Source organism: Notolepis coatsorum (genome assembly GCF_963971535.1).
Source record: "Notolepis coatsorum genome assembly, chromosome: 1".
In the NCBI taxonomy this organism is placed as follows: Eukaryota; Metazoa; Chordata; class Actinopteri; order Aulopiformes; family Paralepididae; genus Notolepis; species Notolepis coatsorum.
In genome coordinates this window covers 10,614,396-10,636,729 of record NC_140165.1, presented here as the reverse complement: position 1 = coordinate 10,636,729, position 22,334 = coordinate 10,614,396, and the positions used below count along the sequence as shown (strand labels likewise).

At 43.4% G+C, this 22,334-nt stretch overlaps 1 protein-coding gene across 2 annotated transcripts in view; it reads right to left on the bottom strand.

Moving 5' to 3' along the window:
- LOC311235948 (uncharacterized protein) overlaps window positions 1-22,334 on the bottom strand; it is a 77,201-nt gene that overhangs the window by 26,216 nt on the left and 28,651 nt on the right. The window contains exon 6 of one of the 2 annotated variants that reach the window (XM_084323489.1): window positions 2,336-2,480. In XM_084323489.1, coding sequence (XP_084179615.1) covers window positions 2,336-2,480 — 145 coding nt within the window. Of the gene's footprint in view, window positions 1-2,335; window positions 2,481-12,864; window positions 13,097-22,334 lie in introns of those variants that run through there. The other variant, XM_084323488.1, reaches the window with a different exon arrangement.

The following is a 22,334-nucleotide window of genomic DNA, read 5'->3' as shown; positions in this document are numbered from 1 at the left end:
ATTCTCCTCAATCCATGCGTTATAAACGCTTATTACATGGCGTTTTCACATTCGCCGAAATGCTTGCTTGTGATTGGTCAACAGCCCCCCGACAGCGGTCATTATTTTTCAATAATGACCGCTGTTTTTTAAATAATGACCGCTGTGCGCAGCTGTTCGCAATCAAGCCCACTGACACACACTGTTTCAGTGCAATTAGACACTGCCGGTGTTCTGCTGCCGGCGATGACAGGGGGCGGAGCGACGAGCGGAGCCAGAACGCAGCCAGAACCAGTGTTGCGAGTCGATGTAAAATGAATTAGGTATATTGTTAGTAAGTTAGCCATGTAATAAGCGGGATAATGTATAGCTATACTCGGTCATTGTCGCAAAATAATTGACCTTCACTGACGTTTAAAACACCTCGCCGAAGCGGCTCGGTATTTTAAACTCCGTGTCGGGTCAATTATTTTGCGACAATGACCTCGTAGCTATACATTATCCCTTACTTGTCCTGCCCGACAAGGAAAACTCCGCCCGGACACTTTAGATAGACGCACAGCCCATGACAGAGAGTTTCAAAGGATGTGCAATACCGGCCGCAAGGCGGCGGTATTGGACGTTTGCGATCTCAGACTAATTCCCAATGATAACACAGGCTCCCTCGATGGATTATGAATGGAAATATCGAATAAAAGAAATAACGACCAAAACCAGAGAAATATCGGGTCTGGCGCCCAACCGCTGGCGAGTTAACCCGACTTATCTCAGGTTTGGCCTCCATTGTGTTAATCAGGATTTAGCATAGTAGTTTACATTACTGTATATATATCCTGAATTTCTCTTTTCATTGAAGCATCATGGGACCAGTGTTGGGACTAACGCGTTACAAATACTAATCAAACAATATAAATATAGTCCTTTCATGCACAATTGATATCCTAACTATTCTAACGTTGCAATGCTTTGATTGATATCTTAAACAACGTTGCAACTTGCAAGATGGTGAATGAATGAATGAATGAAAACTTTATTTAACAGATTGCAGAATGGGTACAATACAGTACGGCTCAATACATACAATTGTTAAGGGGATGCAGACCTGAGAAAGACGTTTGTCTTGTTTCCATCAGGGTCCCCCATTTTCAATTCATATAGACATTTATGACATACACAACATACATGACATTTATGGCATAGGGACATATAGGTATTTAGTACTGATACATTTGTGACATAAACGGTATTCAAATATACAGTACTGTTACCCCTAGCTTTGGGTAGGGCATTCCACATTGTTGTGGCATAATTGCGAAACGTTAGTCCCTTGTTTGAGCCGAATCTGGGTTTGTTGAGCTTCCTCTGGTGTAGTGGTTGTGGTATTCACTGACCTTTGGGAAATATTTTGACATGTACATGGGTACCCCGGTCGTATAGTGTATCTTGTAGACCAGGCCCATTGCAAGTTGCTGTACTCTGTCGTCTACTCTAAGCCATCCTAGGTTGTCAAAGTGGGCAGGGGTGAGGTGGGTTTTAGGAGTAAGGTCAAGTAGTAGTCTGACCAGTTTGTTTTGTGATGTTTGTAATTTTGTTTTAAGCGCCTTTGAGGTGCTTTGGTACCATGAGGTGCAAGCATAGTCGTAGTACCCTTGAATTATAATGGTTATAATGAAACGCTCCGGCGACATCAAGGCTGTTCCTTCAACCGGCGCACTTCTTATTATATGACTCGGGACAACATTTGTTTGTGTCAGATTTGTGTTTGTATCTAGACCACATTGCTTAGCAGAGTTCGGTGATGTGAATGGAAACTGTCAAGTTGATCAACCGATTTTGAGTACTATAGGGCATGGGACTCGGGAGCAATCTTTTTTTTTTATCTTTTTTTTTTAAATAACTAAATAGTTACTTTTCACAGTAACTCATTACTTTTGGGTGTAAGTAACTAGTACAGTAACGAAGTTACTTTGAAATGAAGTAACTAGTAAAGTAACTGAGTTACTATTTTTCAGTAACTAGCACAACACTGCATGGGACATACATTTTTTGTAACATATTTTTTTTCTTATGTTTTAATGGGACACAGGTCCATTTAGTAGTAATGGGGAATTGGAAATGGCTGGAAATTGAAATGGCTGGAAATGACTGATGGGCCATTTCTTTTGGTGATCTTATAGATTTATTTGTGCATTTCATGAGGTTTAAATAAAGTTAGATTTATTGGAATAGGGAGATTTTCTTCAGATGCATCACAGTATTATGTCACCTTGAAAATTATGGCAATGAAAATCATGGAAAAACATATTTCAAGCATCTGTATGAACGCTGAAGATGGATTTACGCTTTAGAGCCTTACCTCCTCCTTCATTCACAGTTCCTTTAAGTCCTGGTGTTTTAATGCAGTCCACCAAGTAGACAAACAGCTCCTTTACTCCCAACTGAGAGACGTGACTGCAAGACGCCATCTCCTCCACTGTACTGGATATCAATGGGGCTGTGGCCTAAAAATACCAGATAAAAAACAGCAACAATAAGAGTCTTGCAATGTACAACGTTCACTCTCCCCAGTCATTGTAGATTGACATATTTGGCTGAGTATTGTTTTTTGATGTTAGACATGTCTTGTCACTGGTACTTGATGAGAGTGTCACCTTAAAGCGATAGTTCAGAGTTTTGGACATCAAGTGGTATGAAATACTATAGTAGTATAGTTGATGCAGTGCCCTCAGTTTACACACAGAGTCTCGTGGTCGGAGTTCTGACCTGGCAGAAGTTTTAATCACCCACAGCAGAAACCCGTGTGCCTCATTTTCTATGCTTCAAGACCCAGCATTTAGTGACTACGTCACACTGAGACTAGTTCCAACACATCATGTCACCAATGTTCCCTCTAACGTGCGCCCGTGCACACACATGGCAAAACGCTCCCACGCACATCTGAAATCTGTCGCGCACAGAAACGTTTGTGTAAAATATGCATGTAGTTCAATTGACTGGCGTGTTGCACCGAATACTACGGTACCCTGTTGCGTGTGACGTTACCCAGAGAAGCCCGCTTTCAGTGCTTTGTGGGCGTCGCTACTGCGCTCACACACACAACAGATGACGAAGATTCTGCTCACAATGCCAAAGCGAAAATGTACATTACAGATGAACTGCAGAGAAAATTCCCAATTTACCGTCCCAGTTGAGACTAATTGGAAGCGGAGTGCAACGCGTGCAAAGCTTGACCATATGTTTCTGTGTCTAATAAAGGTGCTGGCGATCTCAAAGCTCACATGGACACAGAAAAACATTACAAATAAAGCTGTGCGAGGCGAGAGTTTGATGGCAAAGTTAACCGAATTGATTGAAGTATGCAGCTATACAGAGAGAGAAAGAAAATAATTTAAAACTATTTTGATGCCTCAAAATTATGTTTTGGTTTGATAAGATGCTTATGATACAATAACTTTTTTTTTGAACAAATGTTTTTTATTTTTCCTTTTTTAACATGAAACTAGACAAACAATACAGTAACAGTAATAATCAATGATAAATCACAGGACAATGACAGAAATAATAATAACAATAATGACAATCCAGTAATTAAATCAAAATAAATGTAGATTAAAAGACATAAAATAATAAATACAATACATGTGCTCTTGCTCACTCTTCCCCGCTCTTTCCTTCCCCTTCCCTCCCCCCCACCCCCCCCATAGGACCCCCACTTGGACTATACATCCACTATTTCATTTAACATCAGAAAATTACAAGTTTATATGCTTCCCTTTATCTTCTCCACCACAGCTACGCAGACTGCTATGCTGGCTTCATTAACACCTCAAATTCGTGCAGTGGATATCTCTAGATAAATCACATCGAGATAGGTAAGAACCCATACCTTCCGGCACATTTATCCGGTTGAATCCAGCGTGACGCTATCAACTTTTTGGCAGCTGTAAGACCGGCCAAAATTAGTCTCTTTACATGTACAGAGGTCGATAACTGAGAAACATCATTCAACAACAATACAGAAGGCAGTGTAGGTATGGTCAGAGATAAATTGAGTGGTTACTTTTCCCCAGAAAATCTTAACAGGAGGGCATTCCCAATACATATGCATATATGTACCAAGAGCACCGTTTGAACACAAAGAGCATCGAGAGTCTTGTCTGAGACCCATTAGGTGCAAACGTCTAGGAGTCAGGTAAGTCCCATGAACAAAATTGAGATTAATCTGTTGGTGATTTGGGTTGCGTGATGATAGCCGAACGTTTGCCCAGACTGCATCCCAATCAAAATCTACTTCCAAGTTTGGGATATCCTTCCTCCAAACCGAGTCTAGGGGAAGGACCTCATATGAGGACGTAAGTAAGTGGCGATAAAAGTCAGAGACGAAGCCTCTCGATGTCTCCTTGTCATAAAAGAATTTGTGAAATCTGTGGTGCTCAAGTGGAATATTTAATGGGACTCTGTGAACTCTCAAAGCTGCTCTTAATTGTAGATAGAAAAAATGAGTGGAACTGGTGAGGTTAAATTTGTTAAATATATCTTGATAACTGCAGAAACCATAGTCATCGAAGATATCCCCCAATGTGTGTATGTCTTTCTTTTCCCATCTAGGAAATCTGATAGGTTGTTGTGCAATAAGGAGTAAATTGTTATTAAATAGGGGAGAATGACTGTGGCATTTATGGTGGTTAGTACACTTTTTCTGTGTGTCACGCCATATCCGGATCACATGTGCAATAAGAGGGCCATATCTCAAGTTGCATTGCTTAATTGATAAGTTGGTATACACTATATCCTGCAGTCTATGTGGTGCCACTATGTTCTCCTCTAATGGTCTCCAGGATACCGATGCTTGAGAATCAAACCAGGTGATCAGTGGTCTTAAAGAGAACGCCTTAAAGTAATAGTTGAAGTCTGGAAAGGCTAAACCCCTGTCGGCTTTATTTCTCTGTGCAGTGGATCTTTTTATTCATGGTTGTTTGTTGTTCCAAATAAATGTATATGCAGAGGAGTGTAATTTTTGCCAGTAACCAACAGGGGGGGTAACGGCAACATCGAGCTGAAGAAGTTAACTCTGGGTAAAACATCCATCTTAACTATTGACGCTCTGGCCTGTAATGAGTTTTTTTATTTTGACCATCTGTCGAAGTCATTTTCTTTTCTTTTTTTTTTTATCTTTTTCCCCCTTCATTTTTCCTCCGATTTTCTCCCATCCCAATGTTAGTCGTATGCCAATTCCCAGTCCCTTCCTGGTCGCTGCGCACTTACCCCCCACAGTCAGATCATCTGGGAGAGTGGAGGCTACCACGTGCTTTCTCCGACACACGTCCAGCCAATCACCGCTTCTTTTCACCTGGCAGCGCGGATTCTCATTGAGAGGGCGTAGCGTGTGGGAGGATCACACTATCCCCCTCAGGTCCTATCCGTGCTTAGCAGGCGCCCCGACCGAACTGTAGGAGTCGCTGTTTACAACGACCCAGACCCACCCCGCCAGCTTCTCCCACCCTCTAATACAGCCAATTGTATTAGTGTAAACGGCCAGCCAAGCTGGTGACAACCCCGGAGCTGTGAGCTGGATTCGAACAGGCGAATCCAGCTCACAGCTCCGGGGTTGGTGACGAACGCAATCTCCGCTCGGCCACCTAACCGCTCTGCCGAAGACATTTGTGATCCTATCTAGCAATCCGGAATAATTATACTTCACCGTTTGGCTTATAGTGGGGAATATTTCAACTCCAAGACATCTAAAGTGTTCTACCATGGGTATATTTGCTGGGAGGGTGGTAGCCTTCGCAGTCACATTAAGTGGAAGGAAGGCCGATTTTGGTCAGTTTATCTTAAATCCCGATAGATTGCCAAAATCATCTATTACTTTGAGAAGATGAGGTAGGGAGGTGGTAGGGTTTTGCATGAACAATATTACATCGTCTGCATATAAGCTAATGTGATGCTGTGTGCCCTTAATTGAGATCGGCGCTATGGACTGGGATTGTCTTATATACTGTGCTAAAGGTTCTAGGGATAGAGCAAATAGTCCGGGACTAAGGACAACCCTGTCTGGACGAGCGCGACACAGGGAAGTGTGGGGAGCAGAATTTACCTGTTAAAATCATGGCCGATGGATCTGTATATAGTACTTTGATCATATGAATGAACCCATCTCCTAACCCCATCCTTCTAAGTACTGCCCATAAATAAGACCATTCCAACCTGTCAAAGGCCTTCATCGCATCCAAGGATAATACAGCTGTAGGAGGCGCTGCATCCTTGCTGGAATCTATCACATGTAGTAACCGTCTAATATTATCCGTGATCAGGCGGCCTCTTATGAAGCCTGTCTGATCAGGGTGAACTAAAGATGTCATATGCTTTTGGAGTCGGATGGCTAGTACCTTAGCGTACAGCTTGAGATTGGTTCCGAGGAGGATTAAGGGTCTATAACTACCGCATTCGGTGGGGTCTTTATCTTTCTTAAGTAGGACAGATATGAGTGCCATATTGACATCCCTGGAGAAGTTCCCCTCTTTGACTGAGTGTAGAATCATATCAAGTAATAGGGGTCCAATTACATCCCAACATGAGAGGTACAGTTTATTTTTGAATTGCAGGTTGAATTCATTGTTTTTCAACAGTGTCGAGTTAAAGCGCCATCTTGGGGCTCGGGATGTCATTCTACTGAATGAGCCCTTTAGGAGTAAATAATTGTGTCGTCTGACAGTGCAATGGGCCCCAATTCAACGTCAAAGCTATCAAATAGTCTAGGGGATGCAAAAACATAATCTATTCTAGAAAATGTCCTGTGTCTTGCTGAGAAAAAGGAATACTCTCGCGCCGTTGGATTGAGCCCTTGGACCAGGCCTGTAGTGCCTTAGAGGCCTGTCTCTGGTCATAGGATGTGGTGAGACTAGATTTATCAATCGAGGGATCCCAGATGGCATTAAAATCTGCACCAATTATAAATGAATACTCAGGGAGATCTAACATCGCTCTAGTGAACATTGTACATATGTCTAAACTAAACACTGTGACCTAATTTTTTTACTTCTAATTTTACTATGTTATTTTATTTCATACTTATCTTGTCTTGCACAGTCTCTGGAGCGCAACAGTAAGAAGCATTTTGTACAAAAGTATTCTGTACTTCTGTATGACAACTATTAAAGAAACTTGAAACTTGAGTGAGTCGTAAAAGTTAGCGTCATAAACATTAGGGGCATAAGCCGCTACCAAAGCAATTTTCCTGTTACAGTAATCTATCTTGGCAATAGTTACTCGACCATCTGCATCAGACCATACGTCCAACAATTTAATATTCAACTTCCGTTTCACTACTATAGCTACACCACGGGATTTAGTGCCAAAGGAGGAGTAGCTTATGTTTTGATATACTTTATCCGCCAGCTTTACATTGTCAGCCAATAAAAGATGCGTTTCACTTAAAAGAGCCACATCAACCGGTTGTCTTTTCATCCATGTAAACACGCTTTTGCGTTTATTATGTATATTAAGACCCCCTGTATTCCAAATCAAGATATTTAAATTAGCCATAGTCTAAACAGGTTGCAGTATTCCTGTGTGTAATTTGTCTGGAGTAGCATTTCATAAAAGATATATATCCAACTGTTAAGGTCCTGTTGAGATCCGAGCCTGAGCATAACAACAAACATATAAAATAAAAAGACATATAATCCCCTATTCCCACCCCCCTCCCACCCTTTAAAATACTTAACCAGTATCCCCATATCGAGCAAATCACCCATAACTCCCCTTAAACCTTATAAGAACTTGGCTAAGTTTGGCGGCTAGGTGGTGTAGTGGGCAAGGCACTCGCCACCAGTGTGGAGACGCTAGGATTCGCGTGTTCGAATCCAGCTCTCCACATTGTTTTTCAGTTTGGCTGGTCGTCCGCAGTAATACACATTGGCCGTATTACGGGGAGGGAAAACTGAAGGGTGGGGATCGAACGTTGTGAACAAGCGACTCCTACAAGTCGGTTGGTGCGCCTGCGCAGTAGAATCAGGAAGTGTCGGGGGCAGCGTGAGCCTCCCACGCGTTACTCCTCGACACTGAGAGATCGAGCTGCGCAGGTGAAAAGATGCGACTGCTGTTACCTCAAGTACCGGAGGGGACTTGTGCTATGTATAACTTAGTCCACATTGCAGCCGGCTTGTGGGAGGCAAGAAACAGCGTTCGTGACAGGGGAGGGTTGAATTGGATGATACGAAATTGGGATGGGAGAAAATATGGAAAATGGGAGAAAAAGTGGATAAAAAAAAAAGAACTTGGCTAAGTTTAAACACGCAGAAGAAATAGAAAGAAAAGGTATTGGAATTATTGCAAAAGAAAAGAAGGAGGGGTTAAATACGTGTATGCAGTACGTCCACCAGGCCAGGGGAGGGCGATATTCCGCTGTGAAGGCTGTTGTTTCCTCCGATGGTGACCTATGCCGTGTGTGTGGTCAACAGAACGCATGTAAAAGTTACAGAATATTCCATTTCATTTAGTAAAAGTGCACATAGCCCATCGTATCAGGAGAGGGCGCTGTGCAACAGCTCGTCTGACATTCTAGCTTTTGGAGTCCATGAAAAAAAAAATAAAGTTATTATTATTATTATCTTCTGTACTGTTCCATTATGTCTGGCAGAAGCCTCCAATCTGTCAACAACAGCAACAGCAAATTACGAAGCCGGCGGTGGAAATCACTATATGTCGAGTGAGTGGCCGGCAGAACGTGCCCGAAACGTCAATGGATCTCGAAGTCCAATACAAACATGTACACACACGGAGAAAACATCAAAATAATAGATAAAAAAAGAATGAGGAAGAAGAGAAGAAAAAAAAACTTCATGAACCTCCGGAGGTATTAAGCCAAGTCACGGCTCAACACGATGACTTGCATAAAAATCATAGATCATTTAAACAGAGCTAACGTTAATCTACCCAGCCTTAGTGGACGTTCAATGGATATGAAAATAAAACCGACCAAACCCCCCTTATATCAGATGTATCGAAACATTCAAATAAAGTATCTAGACGATATCCAGCGTCACAGTTAACCTATTTATAAACAAAGTTATAAAAATGTATATGACGCCGTTTGGCGTTTAAGCCATAACGAAGTGCTAACTGCACGAAAACAATATACTGTAGCCTATGACGTGGTGTCCTCTTGGCTCTTCAAGTAGGTTTTAGCTTCCTCAGGCGAGGAAACATGCCTCCTCAATCCGTCTTTGGTGACAATGGATCAGCTTCGCAGGGTACTGGAGGGACGGTCTGAAACCTTGATTGTAGAGTAAGGGCATGACTGTCTTGTAACGGGAACGCTGCTCCACAACTTCGGGGCAGTAATCTTCATAGAAGTAGACTGTGTGCCCTCTGTATGCCAGTTTACCACTTCTCTTCCGTGCCTCTCGAACAATTCTTTCTTTTATTCCAATTTGACGTAAGCTAGCAATAACCACTCTAGGCTTGGAGTTATTTACAGCTTTAGCACCAATTCTGTAACACTGATCCACTTCGGGTGTCGTAGTGAGGAACTCCGGTCCCAGAATTTCAACCAGTACTTTTGCAAACAAGATATTGGGTTGGTCACAACTCACGGATTCATCCAATCCTATTATGCGAATGTTAGGTCGGCGGAGTCGGTATTCGAAGTCGGCTATATTAGCCATTAGCTTATCGTTGATTCCTTCTATATCCACGCATCTAGCAGTGCAAGTACTCAAGCCGGTTTCCATTTCGTCTAGACGATCGGTCTGTACACCAACCGTTTCCCAAAGCTTATCAATTTTGGATTCGATAGATTCTTTGCTAGAGGTAACCTGGTTGGTTAGGGAGTGTAAACCTTCCATTATGGTGCTCTCTATTATCGTTATGGTGCGTTCGAGCTTAAGATGGGTTTGCGTTAGCTCTTCGATTAGCTTAGTAATGTAATCCGTATCGGTTGAAGCGTCATCTCTCTTTGGCTCGCTTGCTTTCTTCTGTGCCATTGTGGTTCTTTCAGTCAATATAGTTAGTTGGAAACCTAAGGTGATATATACGTACAGGTTTAACCGAATTGGGGGTATAAAAAGAGGCTTTTAAAAGCAAAATATAAAAAACGGGAGAAGCAGCTTTACAGAGTGCGACCTACATACTCAACCCGGAACCGGAAGTCCATGATGTCAACATGTTGTGTTATGATGGCATCATGTTGTGTTATGATCATGATACAATCATTCTAAGGATTATGTGTGTAATAAATTTGTTTTGTACACTAATTGCAAGTTATGCCGATGTAAACAAATCCGAAACTGCATAGTGCACTTTTAAATGAGTATATTTGTGAGGTTGTACATTATATCATATTACATTATATAATCAAATTATAATTAATTTGTATATTATATTGAACTATATTTGCAGTATATACTATTATATTATGGTACTATATTATATTGTATATATCATGTACTATATATCTCATTATATGTGCTGTATACACTATTATGTACTATATACTATTATATACTGCAGGACATATACTATACTGTAATGTGTACTATATGTGTGTACTGTAATGTGTACTATATGTGTGTACTATGTATGTATGTAAATAAAAAAAATAAAAAAAATGAAACGTGGTAAGTCTTCAGGGGTAGGGCCTGACAAGCCTAGTGCTTCTCCCTAGCCCTTTTCGGACAATTGGACAATGCTGCAATAGCAGCTGGTAAAACGTTGGCGATTTATGGAATGACCGTTGTTATGTATCCAAAGCCTGAAAGAAAAAATAACTGAACTGAGGTTACTGTTATATACGTTACATTACATTGAAAAGATAAAGATATATTTTTTAAAGCTGGATTTTCTAATACAGAAGAGGTATTATTTAGAACATTGCTTCATATTTTTCTTGTTATTTATTTTGTCCAGTAAGACATGAAAATATATATTATTTTGTCATAGGTTGATTGTTATTTTCTTCAAGTAAATGACAATAAATACCCTTTTCTATAAACCAAACAAATTCATCTCCGCTGTTTTCTTACGGAAAAGCGCATGCACGCATCAACCAAGGCTGTGGATTCCACATTAGTTAGAGATATTATTTTGTTATATAAAATAATATAAACAATAATTTTATATCGATACAGAGGAGGCATACTTTAAATATATAAAAATGATAAGGCATCTTTGAGTAAACTTCGAGTATCATTAAGTATCTTGAGGCTGAAGGCAGTGTCCTCTTAAAAAAAGTCACAATATGGTCACCCGCATGCTAATTCACTTAAAGACAAAAGTTAGTGACATGACTCACACCGCCGCCGCCAACCCAGCCAAAGTAAGGACTTTGCTCTGTATCATCAATCAATGGTCAAATAAATATTTGATTAAGGAATATAATATGCCTTTTTGTATTATTTCTGTGTATCGGCTAAATGTATAGATTTCAACTAACCAGTTAATCGGCAGGTGACGTATGTTGCTCAGTACTAGTTGCTGATGTCTACTCAGGAGGTTTGAGTGTTTGCTCAGACTGAAAACATTTTTTTTTTTTTGATCAAATTTTTTTTATTATTAATTACATGAAACAGGACAACACAATAACCACAGTAACAAAAAACATAACTTCACAGGAGAATAACAACAATAATAATACAGAATAATAAATTATAAGACAAAAAGAAAAAGAAACAGCGTCCAACCTATCAAATATAGGTGGCTACTTCAATAACAAAAAGGGGTCTTCAAGACATGGCAACCTTTCCCCACCTTTACAAAGTGGAGTGACTTAAAAGATTGTTTATGAGAGTGTTGTCGCAGATTTACTGTAGATAGCCTAGGTCCCTTACACATGTTCAAGACTGCCAAACTCGCAGACGGTAAAGTGTAAGAAGAAAGAAATTCCTCTTCCAAGTTGGTTGACAGGTCAATCAGTCTGCCAATATTAGTCCCTTGGGGAGATGGCATGTGAATTGACATATAGCGCAGAATAGCTAAATACCAACCCCCCCACTGAAAACATTTTTTAGGGAACATTGCATGTCACTCTGAAGCAGAGGACATGTTTTCTGCTGTGGATGATTAAAACTTTTGCCTGCAGGTTATTGTGTGGAATAACGTTTTTGTCTCATGACCTCATTTGCTGCCTGTCTGAAGCTTCCCGGTTCATTCAGAACCAGGCCAGAACTATGACCACAGTACTCTGAGTTAAGCTAATGGCATTGCATCAACTATACTACTAGTACTAGCAAGTATTTCATACCACTTACCGTCCAAAAATCCAAACTATCCCTCTGACTCACAAGTCAGACAAGTGTTTGGCCATGCCAAGTTTCCCCACATGCCAAATAGGGTATTATGCTGCTTGGAGTTTAATCAAATCACATGCTCTCTTGGCGTCAGATTTGAGCATTGGGGAAACCCCACCCAATCCTGTTACCCTATTTTAGCCTGGCATGGCTAATACTATACTATCAATACTAGGGATGTGCATGACTGACAAATCATTTTCGAATAGTCTACTGTTCTTAACTCATTCAGCGCCAGGGGTCGCTGTTTACCTTACCGTTTAAATGCCATCGCCTTTTAACATGGGGATACATGGCTGTGTTTGCAGGCCTAAAGCTATATTATATATTATAGCTATGGATCTAATAATAGTCAATTGTCATTGAGTTTCTTCCGGTCAAGATGCAAAAAACAGATAATTTTTCCATCCATACATTTCCGTTTTATACCGTCGTGAATATGAGTGTAGTTTCAGGGCGGTCTGGTGTAATTTCCAAAATGCTTCGTAATGGCCGGCAACGTGTATTCTAGTAAAAGGCGGCACGGTGGTGTAGTGGTTAACACTGTCGCCTCACAGCAAGAAGGTCCAGGGTTCGATTCCCGCTTGGGGACCAGGTTTCCATGATGCCAGTTACCCAGGTGGGGTATCTCCCAGGCCTTTCTGTGTGGAGTTTGCATGTTCTCCCCGTGCTCGCAAGGGTTTCCCCCCCCCGATAAGATAAACCCAATGGAAAAACATGCACAACAACAAGATCGCTAACGCTGTGGCGTCCTTGACGAAGACGGACAGGAGCACTTGGATTGGTCCCCTGGCGCGGCTCACGTTGACGCCTGTCTGCTCCCGGCTGCCCTTGGGGGGGAAGGGCGACAGGATGGGTTAATCGCAGATACGAATTGCATGCATGCATCGCATGTGTGCCAATTGATGACCTCGGAGCAGGTCCTAAATTATTATTATTAATTATTATCTTTTCTTCCCTGGACTAGCTACTGTTCTCAAATCAAATTTAGATTATCGGTATTATGTTTCATCATGGAAGCATGAAAGGGGGGGGGGGCCTCCGTGCTTTGATCGCTAGCAACAGAACACGCCACACACACACGCGCTCCCGATCGCATGAAGGCATTTTTGGATCAACACAATATTGATACCATTTAGCCCTTACCTTGACCAGGATCTGTCCCGAAAAGAATATTCCAATTATCTGATCACCATTCCAAGTACTGATTGCAATCGTGTTTCCAACGTAATCCAGCAATTAAAATGAACCCGGGGGGCCCGACCCTCGTTGATGCATGCGTTATAAGCGCTTGCCCTGCCCGAGTAGTTAGACCATGCCCACTGGCCGCAGATCGGCCCAGACACCAAGCCACAGTTTCAAATGGAGTGCAATAGCGGCCGCAAGGAGGCAGTATTGGACTTTTGTGATTTCAGACCCATCCCCAGTGATAACACACAGTGTGCCTGCATGTTTATGAATGGAAATATCGAATAAAAGAAATAACGATCATAATAACGAGTATACTCGTTGTTGGCGTCAAACGATTGGAGGGCTATAACGAGTACACTCATCATTGGCAATTAAAGAGTTAAGACCGAATATTCGAAAATTCTGTTATTCTTTTTAATAGAATGGATCATTAAAATCAAAGGGTATTGCACATAAATAGGCACTTCAGAATCTGAAGTTCAGAACGTTGATCAGCTCAGCTGACCGACAATAAATCAAAATGACACCATTCACTAGGGGTGCACCGATATATCGGTCGGGTATCGGTATCGGCCGATAAGTGCCTTGTTGACTGCTATCGGCCTATCGGCCGATAAGCTCAAATGTGCCGATAGCAGTCGCCGATAACTAACCATCCATTTGTGTAGCGTCAAAAGGCAAAAAAAAAAATTCACTCGCGACCTACCTGCACAACGCCCGCCGTCCCCCCCACACACACACAAGCTACTGCATCAAAGTTACTATTTATGATTAACAAGGCATTCGTTTTGTGGCATTAACGTTATATAGTTAGTGTTACACGGACAATAACATCAGCATATTATTATTACCCATAGCAGCAAGGCATTACTCCGAGTCCGTTCATAGCCGGGAGGCAGAAGACTAACGTTACTGGTGAAAATGTGATTTACGTTGGAATACTCCTTTGCCAACTTGCTGTACTTTGCTTGCAGGTCTGCAGCCATTATTACTGGATTAAGAATAGCCCCAACTTTAGCCAATGTAACGTTATGGCTAAACCTTTAACATTAGTTAACCCTAGCTTTCGGTTAGCTGTTCAATGTTAATAACACAACCAAGCGAATCCATCAGAGCTCCCCATCAACACCGCTCTGTCGGGAGGATGGCATTTAAGAAAGTATCTGCTGTTAAAATTACACAAACATTCGTTTTGTGGCATTAACGTTATTATAGTTAGTTACACGTTCAATTACATCAGCATAGTATTTACCCGAAGATAGCAAGCAAGCCGTGCATAGCTCGGTTACATTCCGTTGCTCATTCCGTACCCAACTACACATTCTGCAATCTGTTAATAAAGTTTTCAACCAGACAAATGTATAGAAAGGCTTTGTTTTATTATAAAATTTGTTGCAGTAAAATCATTGTGTCTCGTTTGGCCATCCTGTGGAGCGCGCTGGTCGGCGGGCACTGCCGGGCAGCTAACGTATTAGCTTGTTGTGGTTCTAAGTTTGACTCGCATTCGAGCAAGCAGATCAATGGCGGCATGCCCCGAAGTAGAAAAATGAATAAACGCTTGGTGGTAAGCAGGAGGTGGGTGCTAGCGGTGTGGCGTAATTGGCCGAATCGACTGTCAATCAAAATGGTTCCATTGCATTGGTTGAAAGCTCTGGTTGAGAGAATAGTATCCCGCTGCAGGCCGCCAGAATGGTTCCATTGCATTGGTTGAAAGCTCTGGTTGAGAAAATAGTATCCCTCTGCAAGCCGCCAGACGATACTGGGAGAGGGATCAGTGATACCATAAACATATTTCTTGATGTTTCCTTTTTTAAGTAAGTAAAGATGCCTACAAATACAAACACACATACAAATATACAGTAGTTTCATTAAAAAAAAAAAAAAAAAAAAAAAAAAAAAATTAAAAATACTTATTTTTTGCCACAATTATCGGTATCGGTATCGGTATCGGCCGATTGTGTTAGTTGAACAATCGGTATCGGTATCGGTGGCCAATTTTCATATCGGTGCACCCCTACCATTCACCATCACAGCCTATAATAACAGCATTGCATTGGCCTATCAACCGGTTTTAACACCGTCAGTGCCACGCCTCCGGTTCCCCGGAACCCCGTTGCGTGCCACCACGCACTTCAATGACAGAGCTCTCATATTTGCGAACGCATAAACTATATCTTAAATTATAGCTATGTGTCTAATATGGCCGTCGCTTATCAATGACTTGTTTGCAGTCAACATTGTCGAAACGGATTTTTTTATTTTATATATATATATATATTTTTTTTAATCAGTTAATTTCCGTTTTATACCATTTTGAAAAACGCTAGTTTTTTTTAAAGTTCCAGAAGAAAATAAAGATTGTGATAAACGCCCTTTACTGGAATACACTGGAATACACAAAACACTGTCATTTTTCGGCCTATTTATGAATCGTTTTCAAATAAACGCTAGATTATCGATAGTATATGTGTACTTATGCACGCTATAGAAGCGGGCTGAAAAATCGATTCTTATTTCCTGATCACACACACACACACACACACATACGGCACACAGTGATATATAGGTGAAAATAGCTCGGATTATCCCAAGACTGGTAAAATAGATTCCTTACCTCAGATCAGATGTTCTCCAAAAAGATTATTCCAATTCCTGATCGCCATTCCAAATATCGATCGTGTTTATTGATCCAACGCTGGGTACTGGAAACACACATTCTCCGCTGTTCTGGTGGTGGGCGATTACTTGGATCGTCTCCGGTTACTTGTCTGACAAGTAAAATGTGGAAGCAGGACTTTTTTTTCTCCATGCGTTTCATTCAATCCAATCCAAAGGGGTGCAGTACCATCCGGAAAGACGATAGGGGGCAGTATTTTCCCTGTTCGAGTTCAGACAGATCCCCACTGGTAACATGAGGCTAGATTGATGAAAAATGAATGGAAATCGATAATAAAAAATTAAAACGAGTCCTCGTCGCTGGCACTCAAAGTGTTAAAGGGGAACCATCTTATAAATTGCCTTTTCCAGTGTTTAGCATTGTTTTCTAGCAATGTGGGGTTTTATCAACACTGTCTATATCTCAGATTCAAATTTTTGTGCATTCGTCCAGTTCATATGCGACAAGATCCTCCCCCACTGAACCAAGCCATTCTGATTTGACTAGTTCGCTGACGTGAATTAGGCACTGATCTGGATATCTAAGCCCCCTCTGTGGTTGTAGCCACTGACCACAATCTACAAATTGAGGACGTTAGCGATCTCTCCTCAGCTCTCTCCCCCTTAGCAGCTCGAGTCGCAAAATGTCTGTCTGACATCTCCGCCTGGATGACGACCAACCACCTCAAACTGAACCTAAGCTAAACAGAATTGCTCCACCTGCCGGCCAAATGCTCCCCCCTGACCGACCTTTCCATCACAGTCAAGAATGCAGCTGTGACAGCGTCCCCGACCGCCAAGAACCTTGGTGTTGTCCTCGACGACCAGTTGAACTTCCCTGCTCGCATCGCAGCAACAACCAGAACCTGCAGATTCCTCCTGAGCAACGTCAGAAGGATCCGCCCCTTCCTGACAAAAGAAGCCACCCAACTCCTCATCCAATCAACAGTCATCTCCCGCCTCGACTACTGCAATGCACTCCTTGCTGGCCACCCGGCCACTGCCACCAAGCCTCTTCAACTCATTCAGAACGCAGCGGCCCGCCTGATCTCAAACCTACCGAAGTCGGCCCATTTCACCCCACTTCTTAGGGACCTGCACTGGCTCCCCATTGCCGCATGAGTCCGCTTCAAGGCCCTCGAACTGGCATACCGTGCGGCAAAGGGAACCGCTCCCGCCTACCTACGGTCAATGGTCTCTAACTACACACCCTCAAGACCCCTACGCTCTGAATCTTCTGGCCGTCTCAGACCCACTCCTATCCGAGCTCCGGGAGGGTCATCAAGGAGAACCTGCCTTTTCTCAGTCCTTGCCCCACAATGGTGTTATGAACTACCCACCCCAGTTAGGACAGCCAAAACCCGTCCAATCTTTCGCCGCCGACTAAAGACGCACTTCTTCCAGCCATTATCTGAAATAAAAAAGAAAAAAATATATAACCCTAACTAACCTTACTGTCATGCACTTGTCCTAATAAACTAACCTACACTGTAGCACTCAACACTTTGATGTACATTGTTACCAGTGTTGGGACTAACGCGTTACAAAGTAACGCGTTACAGTAACAAAGTAACTTTTTGCCGTAACTAGTACTCTAACGCATTACTTTTTAAATTCAGAAACGCTGTTACCGTTACTAAATGGTTTGTTAGTTCGTTACTGCGTTCTTTTTATGTAGATTCATAGCGAGCGTCCTACTGACTCCTGTTTGATTTCGCCTGCGTTTGTTTTGTTTACTATAGTCTAGAGAGCGTCTATTACTTTCCGTAGCCGCATTTCTGGCGGACGCTCTCTGATTGGCCACTGACTGACGTTCTCTGATCATGTGTCAGAGAGCGTCAGTCAGTGGCCAATCAGAGAGCGTCCGCCAGAAATGCGGCTATGGAAAGTAATAGACGCTCTCTAGAAATCAAAACAAACGGCAACGCTATGAATCTAGCCGCCGACACACAGCCGACACACAGCAACTACTTGGAGAGATAATATAATACAACATGGAAACGAGATAAAGAACATGTTTGAGGGGCTGCTGGAGTCAGCTGGACTAACGTTACATCTCGACCACCGCAGACTTTGGTGAGTGCAATGTGTTCACCGAAACTCAAGTTGATCAACGGATTTTGACTGTACGAATCTGCCACGGAATCTCATAATACTAATCAAACAATATAAATATAGTCCTTTCATGCACAATTGATATCCTAACTATTCTAATGTTGCAATGCTTTGATTGATATCTTAAACAACGTTGCAAGATGGTTATAATGAAACGCTCCGGCGACATCAAGGCTGTTCCTTCAACCTAATAAGCTGCGATACAATTAGGCACGGCGCATTTCTTATTATGTCGGGACTCTGGACAACATTTGTTTGTGTCAGATTTGTGTTTGTATCTAGACCACATTGCTTAGCAGAGTTCAGTGATGTGAATGGAAACTGTCAAGTTGATCAACCGATTTTGAGTATCTGGGGCATGGGAGCAATCTTTTTTTTAATTTTTTTTAAGTAACTAAATAGTTACTTTTCACAGTAACTCATTACTTTTGGGTGTAAGTAGCTAGTAAAGTAACGAAGTTACTTTGAAATGAAGTAACTAGTAAAGTAACTGAGTTACTATTTTTCAGTAACTAGCACAACACTGATTGTTACTCAGCTGATAGAGTTGTGCCCTTTTTATCCTAAGTCGCTTTGGATAAAAGCGTCAGCTAAATGACTAAATGTAAATGTAAATGTTATCTGCACCAGTGCAGGTGGGTGACTGTCTGTCACTCAAAGTGCATTGCAGTATGGGCGGAGCCCAGCCAAAAACAGCTTGGAATCTGGAAGGGCAGAAAGTAGTCCACCAAAGTACTTGATTAGAATCCCATAAAACGGAGTGTGATTGTTGTCTATATGTATCTTGTGTATTTACCCTCTGTACAGCACTTTGGTTGACACGCGTCATGTGAAATGTGCTTTATAAATAAATTTGATTGATTGATTGATTGACAAAACAATGATTTTTTTGGAAAAACTTACAGATGTGTTCCATAGACTCACAGGAAGTGTAAAATTGCCCAAATAATGAAAGAAATAGCAAAATATTTCCCCTTTTAACACATCAAGTGCCAGTCAGCAGGGGGCACTGTGGGCCATCAGTGCTATGTTCATGGGGAGAATGCCGTGTTTTCAGTGCTAAAAACTATATTAAATATTATAGCTATGGATCTAATAACGTTGTCGATTGTCAGTGAGTTTCTTCCAGTCAACATGCAAAAAACAGATAATTTTTTCATCCACACAATTCCGTTTTATACCGTGGTGAATATGAGTATAGTTTGAGTGATTCTGAGTAATCCCAGGAAAAGACGCGAAAAAGTTTTATTGGAATTCACTAAACACGTTGCCATTCCTCGCTTGGATAAACAATCAATCTGAAATCAACGCTAGATTATCGGTATTATCTTTCATCATGCAAGGGGGGTTGGAGCGGAGCGCACCTCCGTGCTGTGATTACTATCAACGGGACACAACACACACACATGCTTCGATCGTGGGGAAAAGAATATCGGATCAACGCAAGATTGGTAATATTGTAGAAATCGTCGGAAAGGAGAGACGCACAATTTCTATCTTGCGACAACACCTAAGTAGTGTGTCATTTATTATCTTCTTAGCACAAGTGACAGCTGTCAGATCTATGCCGTGCTAAACTCTGACAGCTCCTCGTCACCAAAACATTTTATGAATGACATTCCACCAGCGCGTCTTCTCTAAGCCCAACCCCCAAAACCAACCTCATTAAAGTGACAGTGCCCCATCAATACATCAAAACAATCTAATGGTGAATTATGTCCATAGCACCCACTATACGTCCCCCCAGAATTCATCATAACAAAAGAAGTCAATGAACAGGAGGGCGGAGAACCCTGCCATAACGGCTCCGCCTGACCCCTGTAGCGGCCGGCACCGCTGTAGGGAAAACCTTAAGGGCCCTACAGCCACTCGGGCACAGGATAGGTGGCGAGGGGGTCTCGTGGACCTTACTCGGAAGACTGGGCAAGGTAGGGGGTCGTCCCCGCCGTGGGGGTTGGGCCAGTCCAACAGGTTTGCCCAAGTCCACATGAGCCGGTTTAAGGCGGTCTATGGAAATGTGTTCCAGCTTCCCGCCCATGTCCACCACAAAGTACTTGTCTCCAGCCTCCTGGACACGGAACGGACCGTCGTATGGAGGTTTCAAGGGGTCCCGGTGGGCATCGTGACGGATGAAAACATATTCCGCTGACTGCAGACTTGTAGGGACGTGCGACCGGGGAAGGCCGTGCTGTGAGGTGGGGACCGGCGTGAATACCTTAGCCTTCTCCAGAAGTGCTGTCCGCTGCTGGGCTGTACACCAGGGGGCAGTAATGTTAGGGATGAAATCCCCTGGCACCCGCAGAGGCTGACCGTAAACCAGCTCAGCCGAGGAGGTCTGAAGGTCTTCCTTGGGGGCCGTCCTGAGACCAAGCATGACCCACGGGAGCCGGTCGACCCAGCCGCTGTCAGTAAGGCTGGCCCGAAGTGCTGCTTTCATTGAGCGGTGAAAGCGCTCGCATAACCCATTGGCCTGCGGGTGGTATGACGTAGTCCGGTGTAGCTTCACGCCCAGGCTCTTGGCGACCGTGTTCCAGAGCTCGGACGTGAACTGTGGGCCCCGGTCTGAAGAGAGGTCGGCTGGAGTGCCAAACCGGGCGACCCAGGTTCCAATAAAGGCTCTGGCCACCTCGGCGGACGTCGTGCCTGACAGTGGAACTGCCTCTGGCCAACGGGTAGTCCTGTCTACCATAGTAAAGAGGTAACTGAAGCCGTGTGAGGGGGGCAGGGGGCCCACTAGGTCAACGTTCACGTGGTCGAACCTCCTTTCAGGTACAGGGAAGTGCTGCAGGGGGGCCTTGGTGTGACGGTACACTTTAGCGCGCTGGCACTCCAAACAGGAGTCAGCCCAGTCTCTTACATCTTTTCTAAGCCCAGGCCAGACAAACTTGGCGGACACTAGCCTCTGCGTAGGTTTCTTTCCCGGGTGGGAGAGGCTGTGAACAGCGTCATAAACACGCCGCCTCCATCCTGTGGGAACGATGGGGCGGGCCTGTCCCATAGAGACATCACACAGGAGTGTGGTGCCAGCGCTGTCAAAAACCACATCCTCTAACCGCAGGCTTGAGGTGGCTGACCTGAAATCTTGCACTTCAGGGTCGGTAGCCTGGTCCGCCGCCATACCGGTGTAATCCAGCCCCAAGTGGATGGCGCCCACTACAGCCCGGGAGAGGCAGTCTGCGACAAGGTTTGCTTTACCTGCCACATGTTGAATGTCAGTAGTGAACTCTGAGACATATGAGAGCTGTCGGGCGGACCATGGCTCAGACACCTTGGCCATGGCGAATGTCAGCGGCTTGTGATCCACGAAGGCCGTGAACTGGCGGGCCTCCAGCAGGAAACGAAAATGGCGGATGGCAAGGTAGAGGCCGAGGAGCTCCCGATCGAAGGTGCTATACCTCCGCTCGCTGGGGCTTAACTGGCGGCTGAAAAAAGCGAGCGGCTGGCAAGCCCCGCCTACCCACTGTTCAAACACTGCGCCCACGGCAAAATCTGAGGCGTCGGTGGTGATGGAAATTGGGGCCTTAAAGGAAGGATGTGCCAGCATGGTGGTGTTGGCTAGGGCAGCCTTGGCATCCAGAAAAGCTTTGTCTCTCTCTGCAGACCAGTCGACCGCATGTTTTGGCGCTTTACCCCTAAGGGCCTCATACAACGGCCGCATAATCCGAGCCGCCTGGGGAATAAAGCGGTGATAAAAGTTGATCATTCCGAGAAACTCCTGCAGTGACCTAACCGTGGGCGGCCGGGGAAAATTCATCACCGCTTCCACCTTCATGGGAAGAGGGACCGCTCCCTCTTTAGTGACTCTGTGCCCCAGTTAGTCAATGGTCGACCGCCCAAACTGGCATTTGGCCGGGTTGATTATCAGTCCATGCTCATTTAGCCGCTCAAAAAGCATCCTGAGGTGGGACATATGCTCAGCCTTAGAGGCGCTGGCTATGAGGATAAGTCATCCAAGTATACAAAAATAAAATCCAAGTCTCGTAGCACAGAGTCCATAAGGCGCTGGAACGTCTGTGCAGCGTTTTTGAGGCCGAATGGCATGCGCAGAAACTCAAATAGTCCAAATGGAGTTATGACTGCTGTTTTGGGGACATCCAGCGGTTGGAC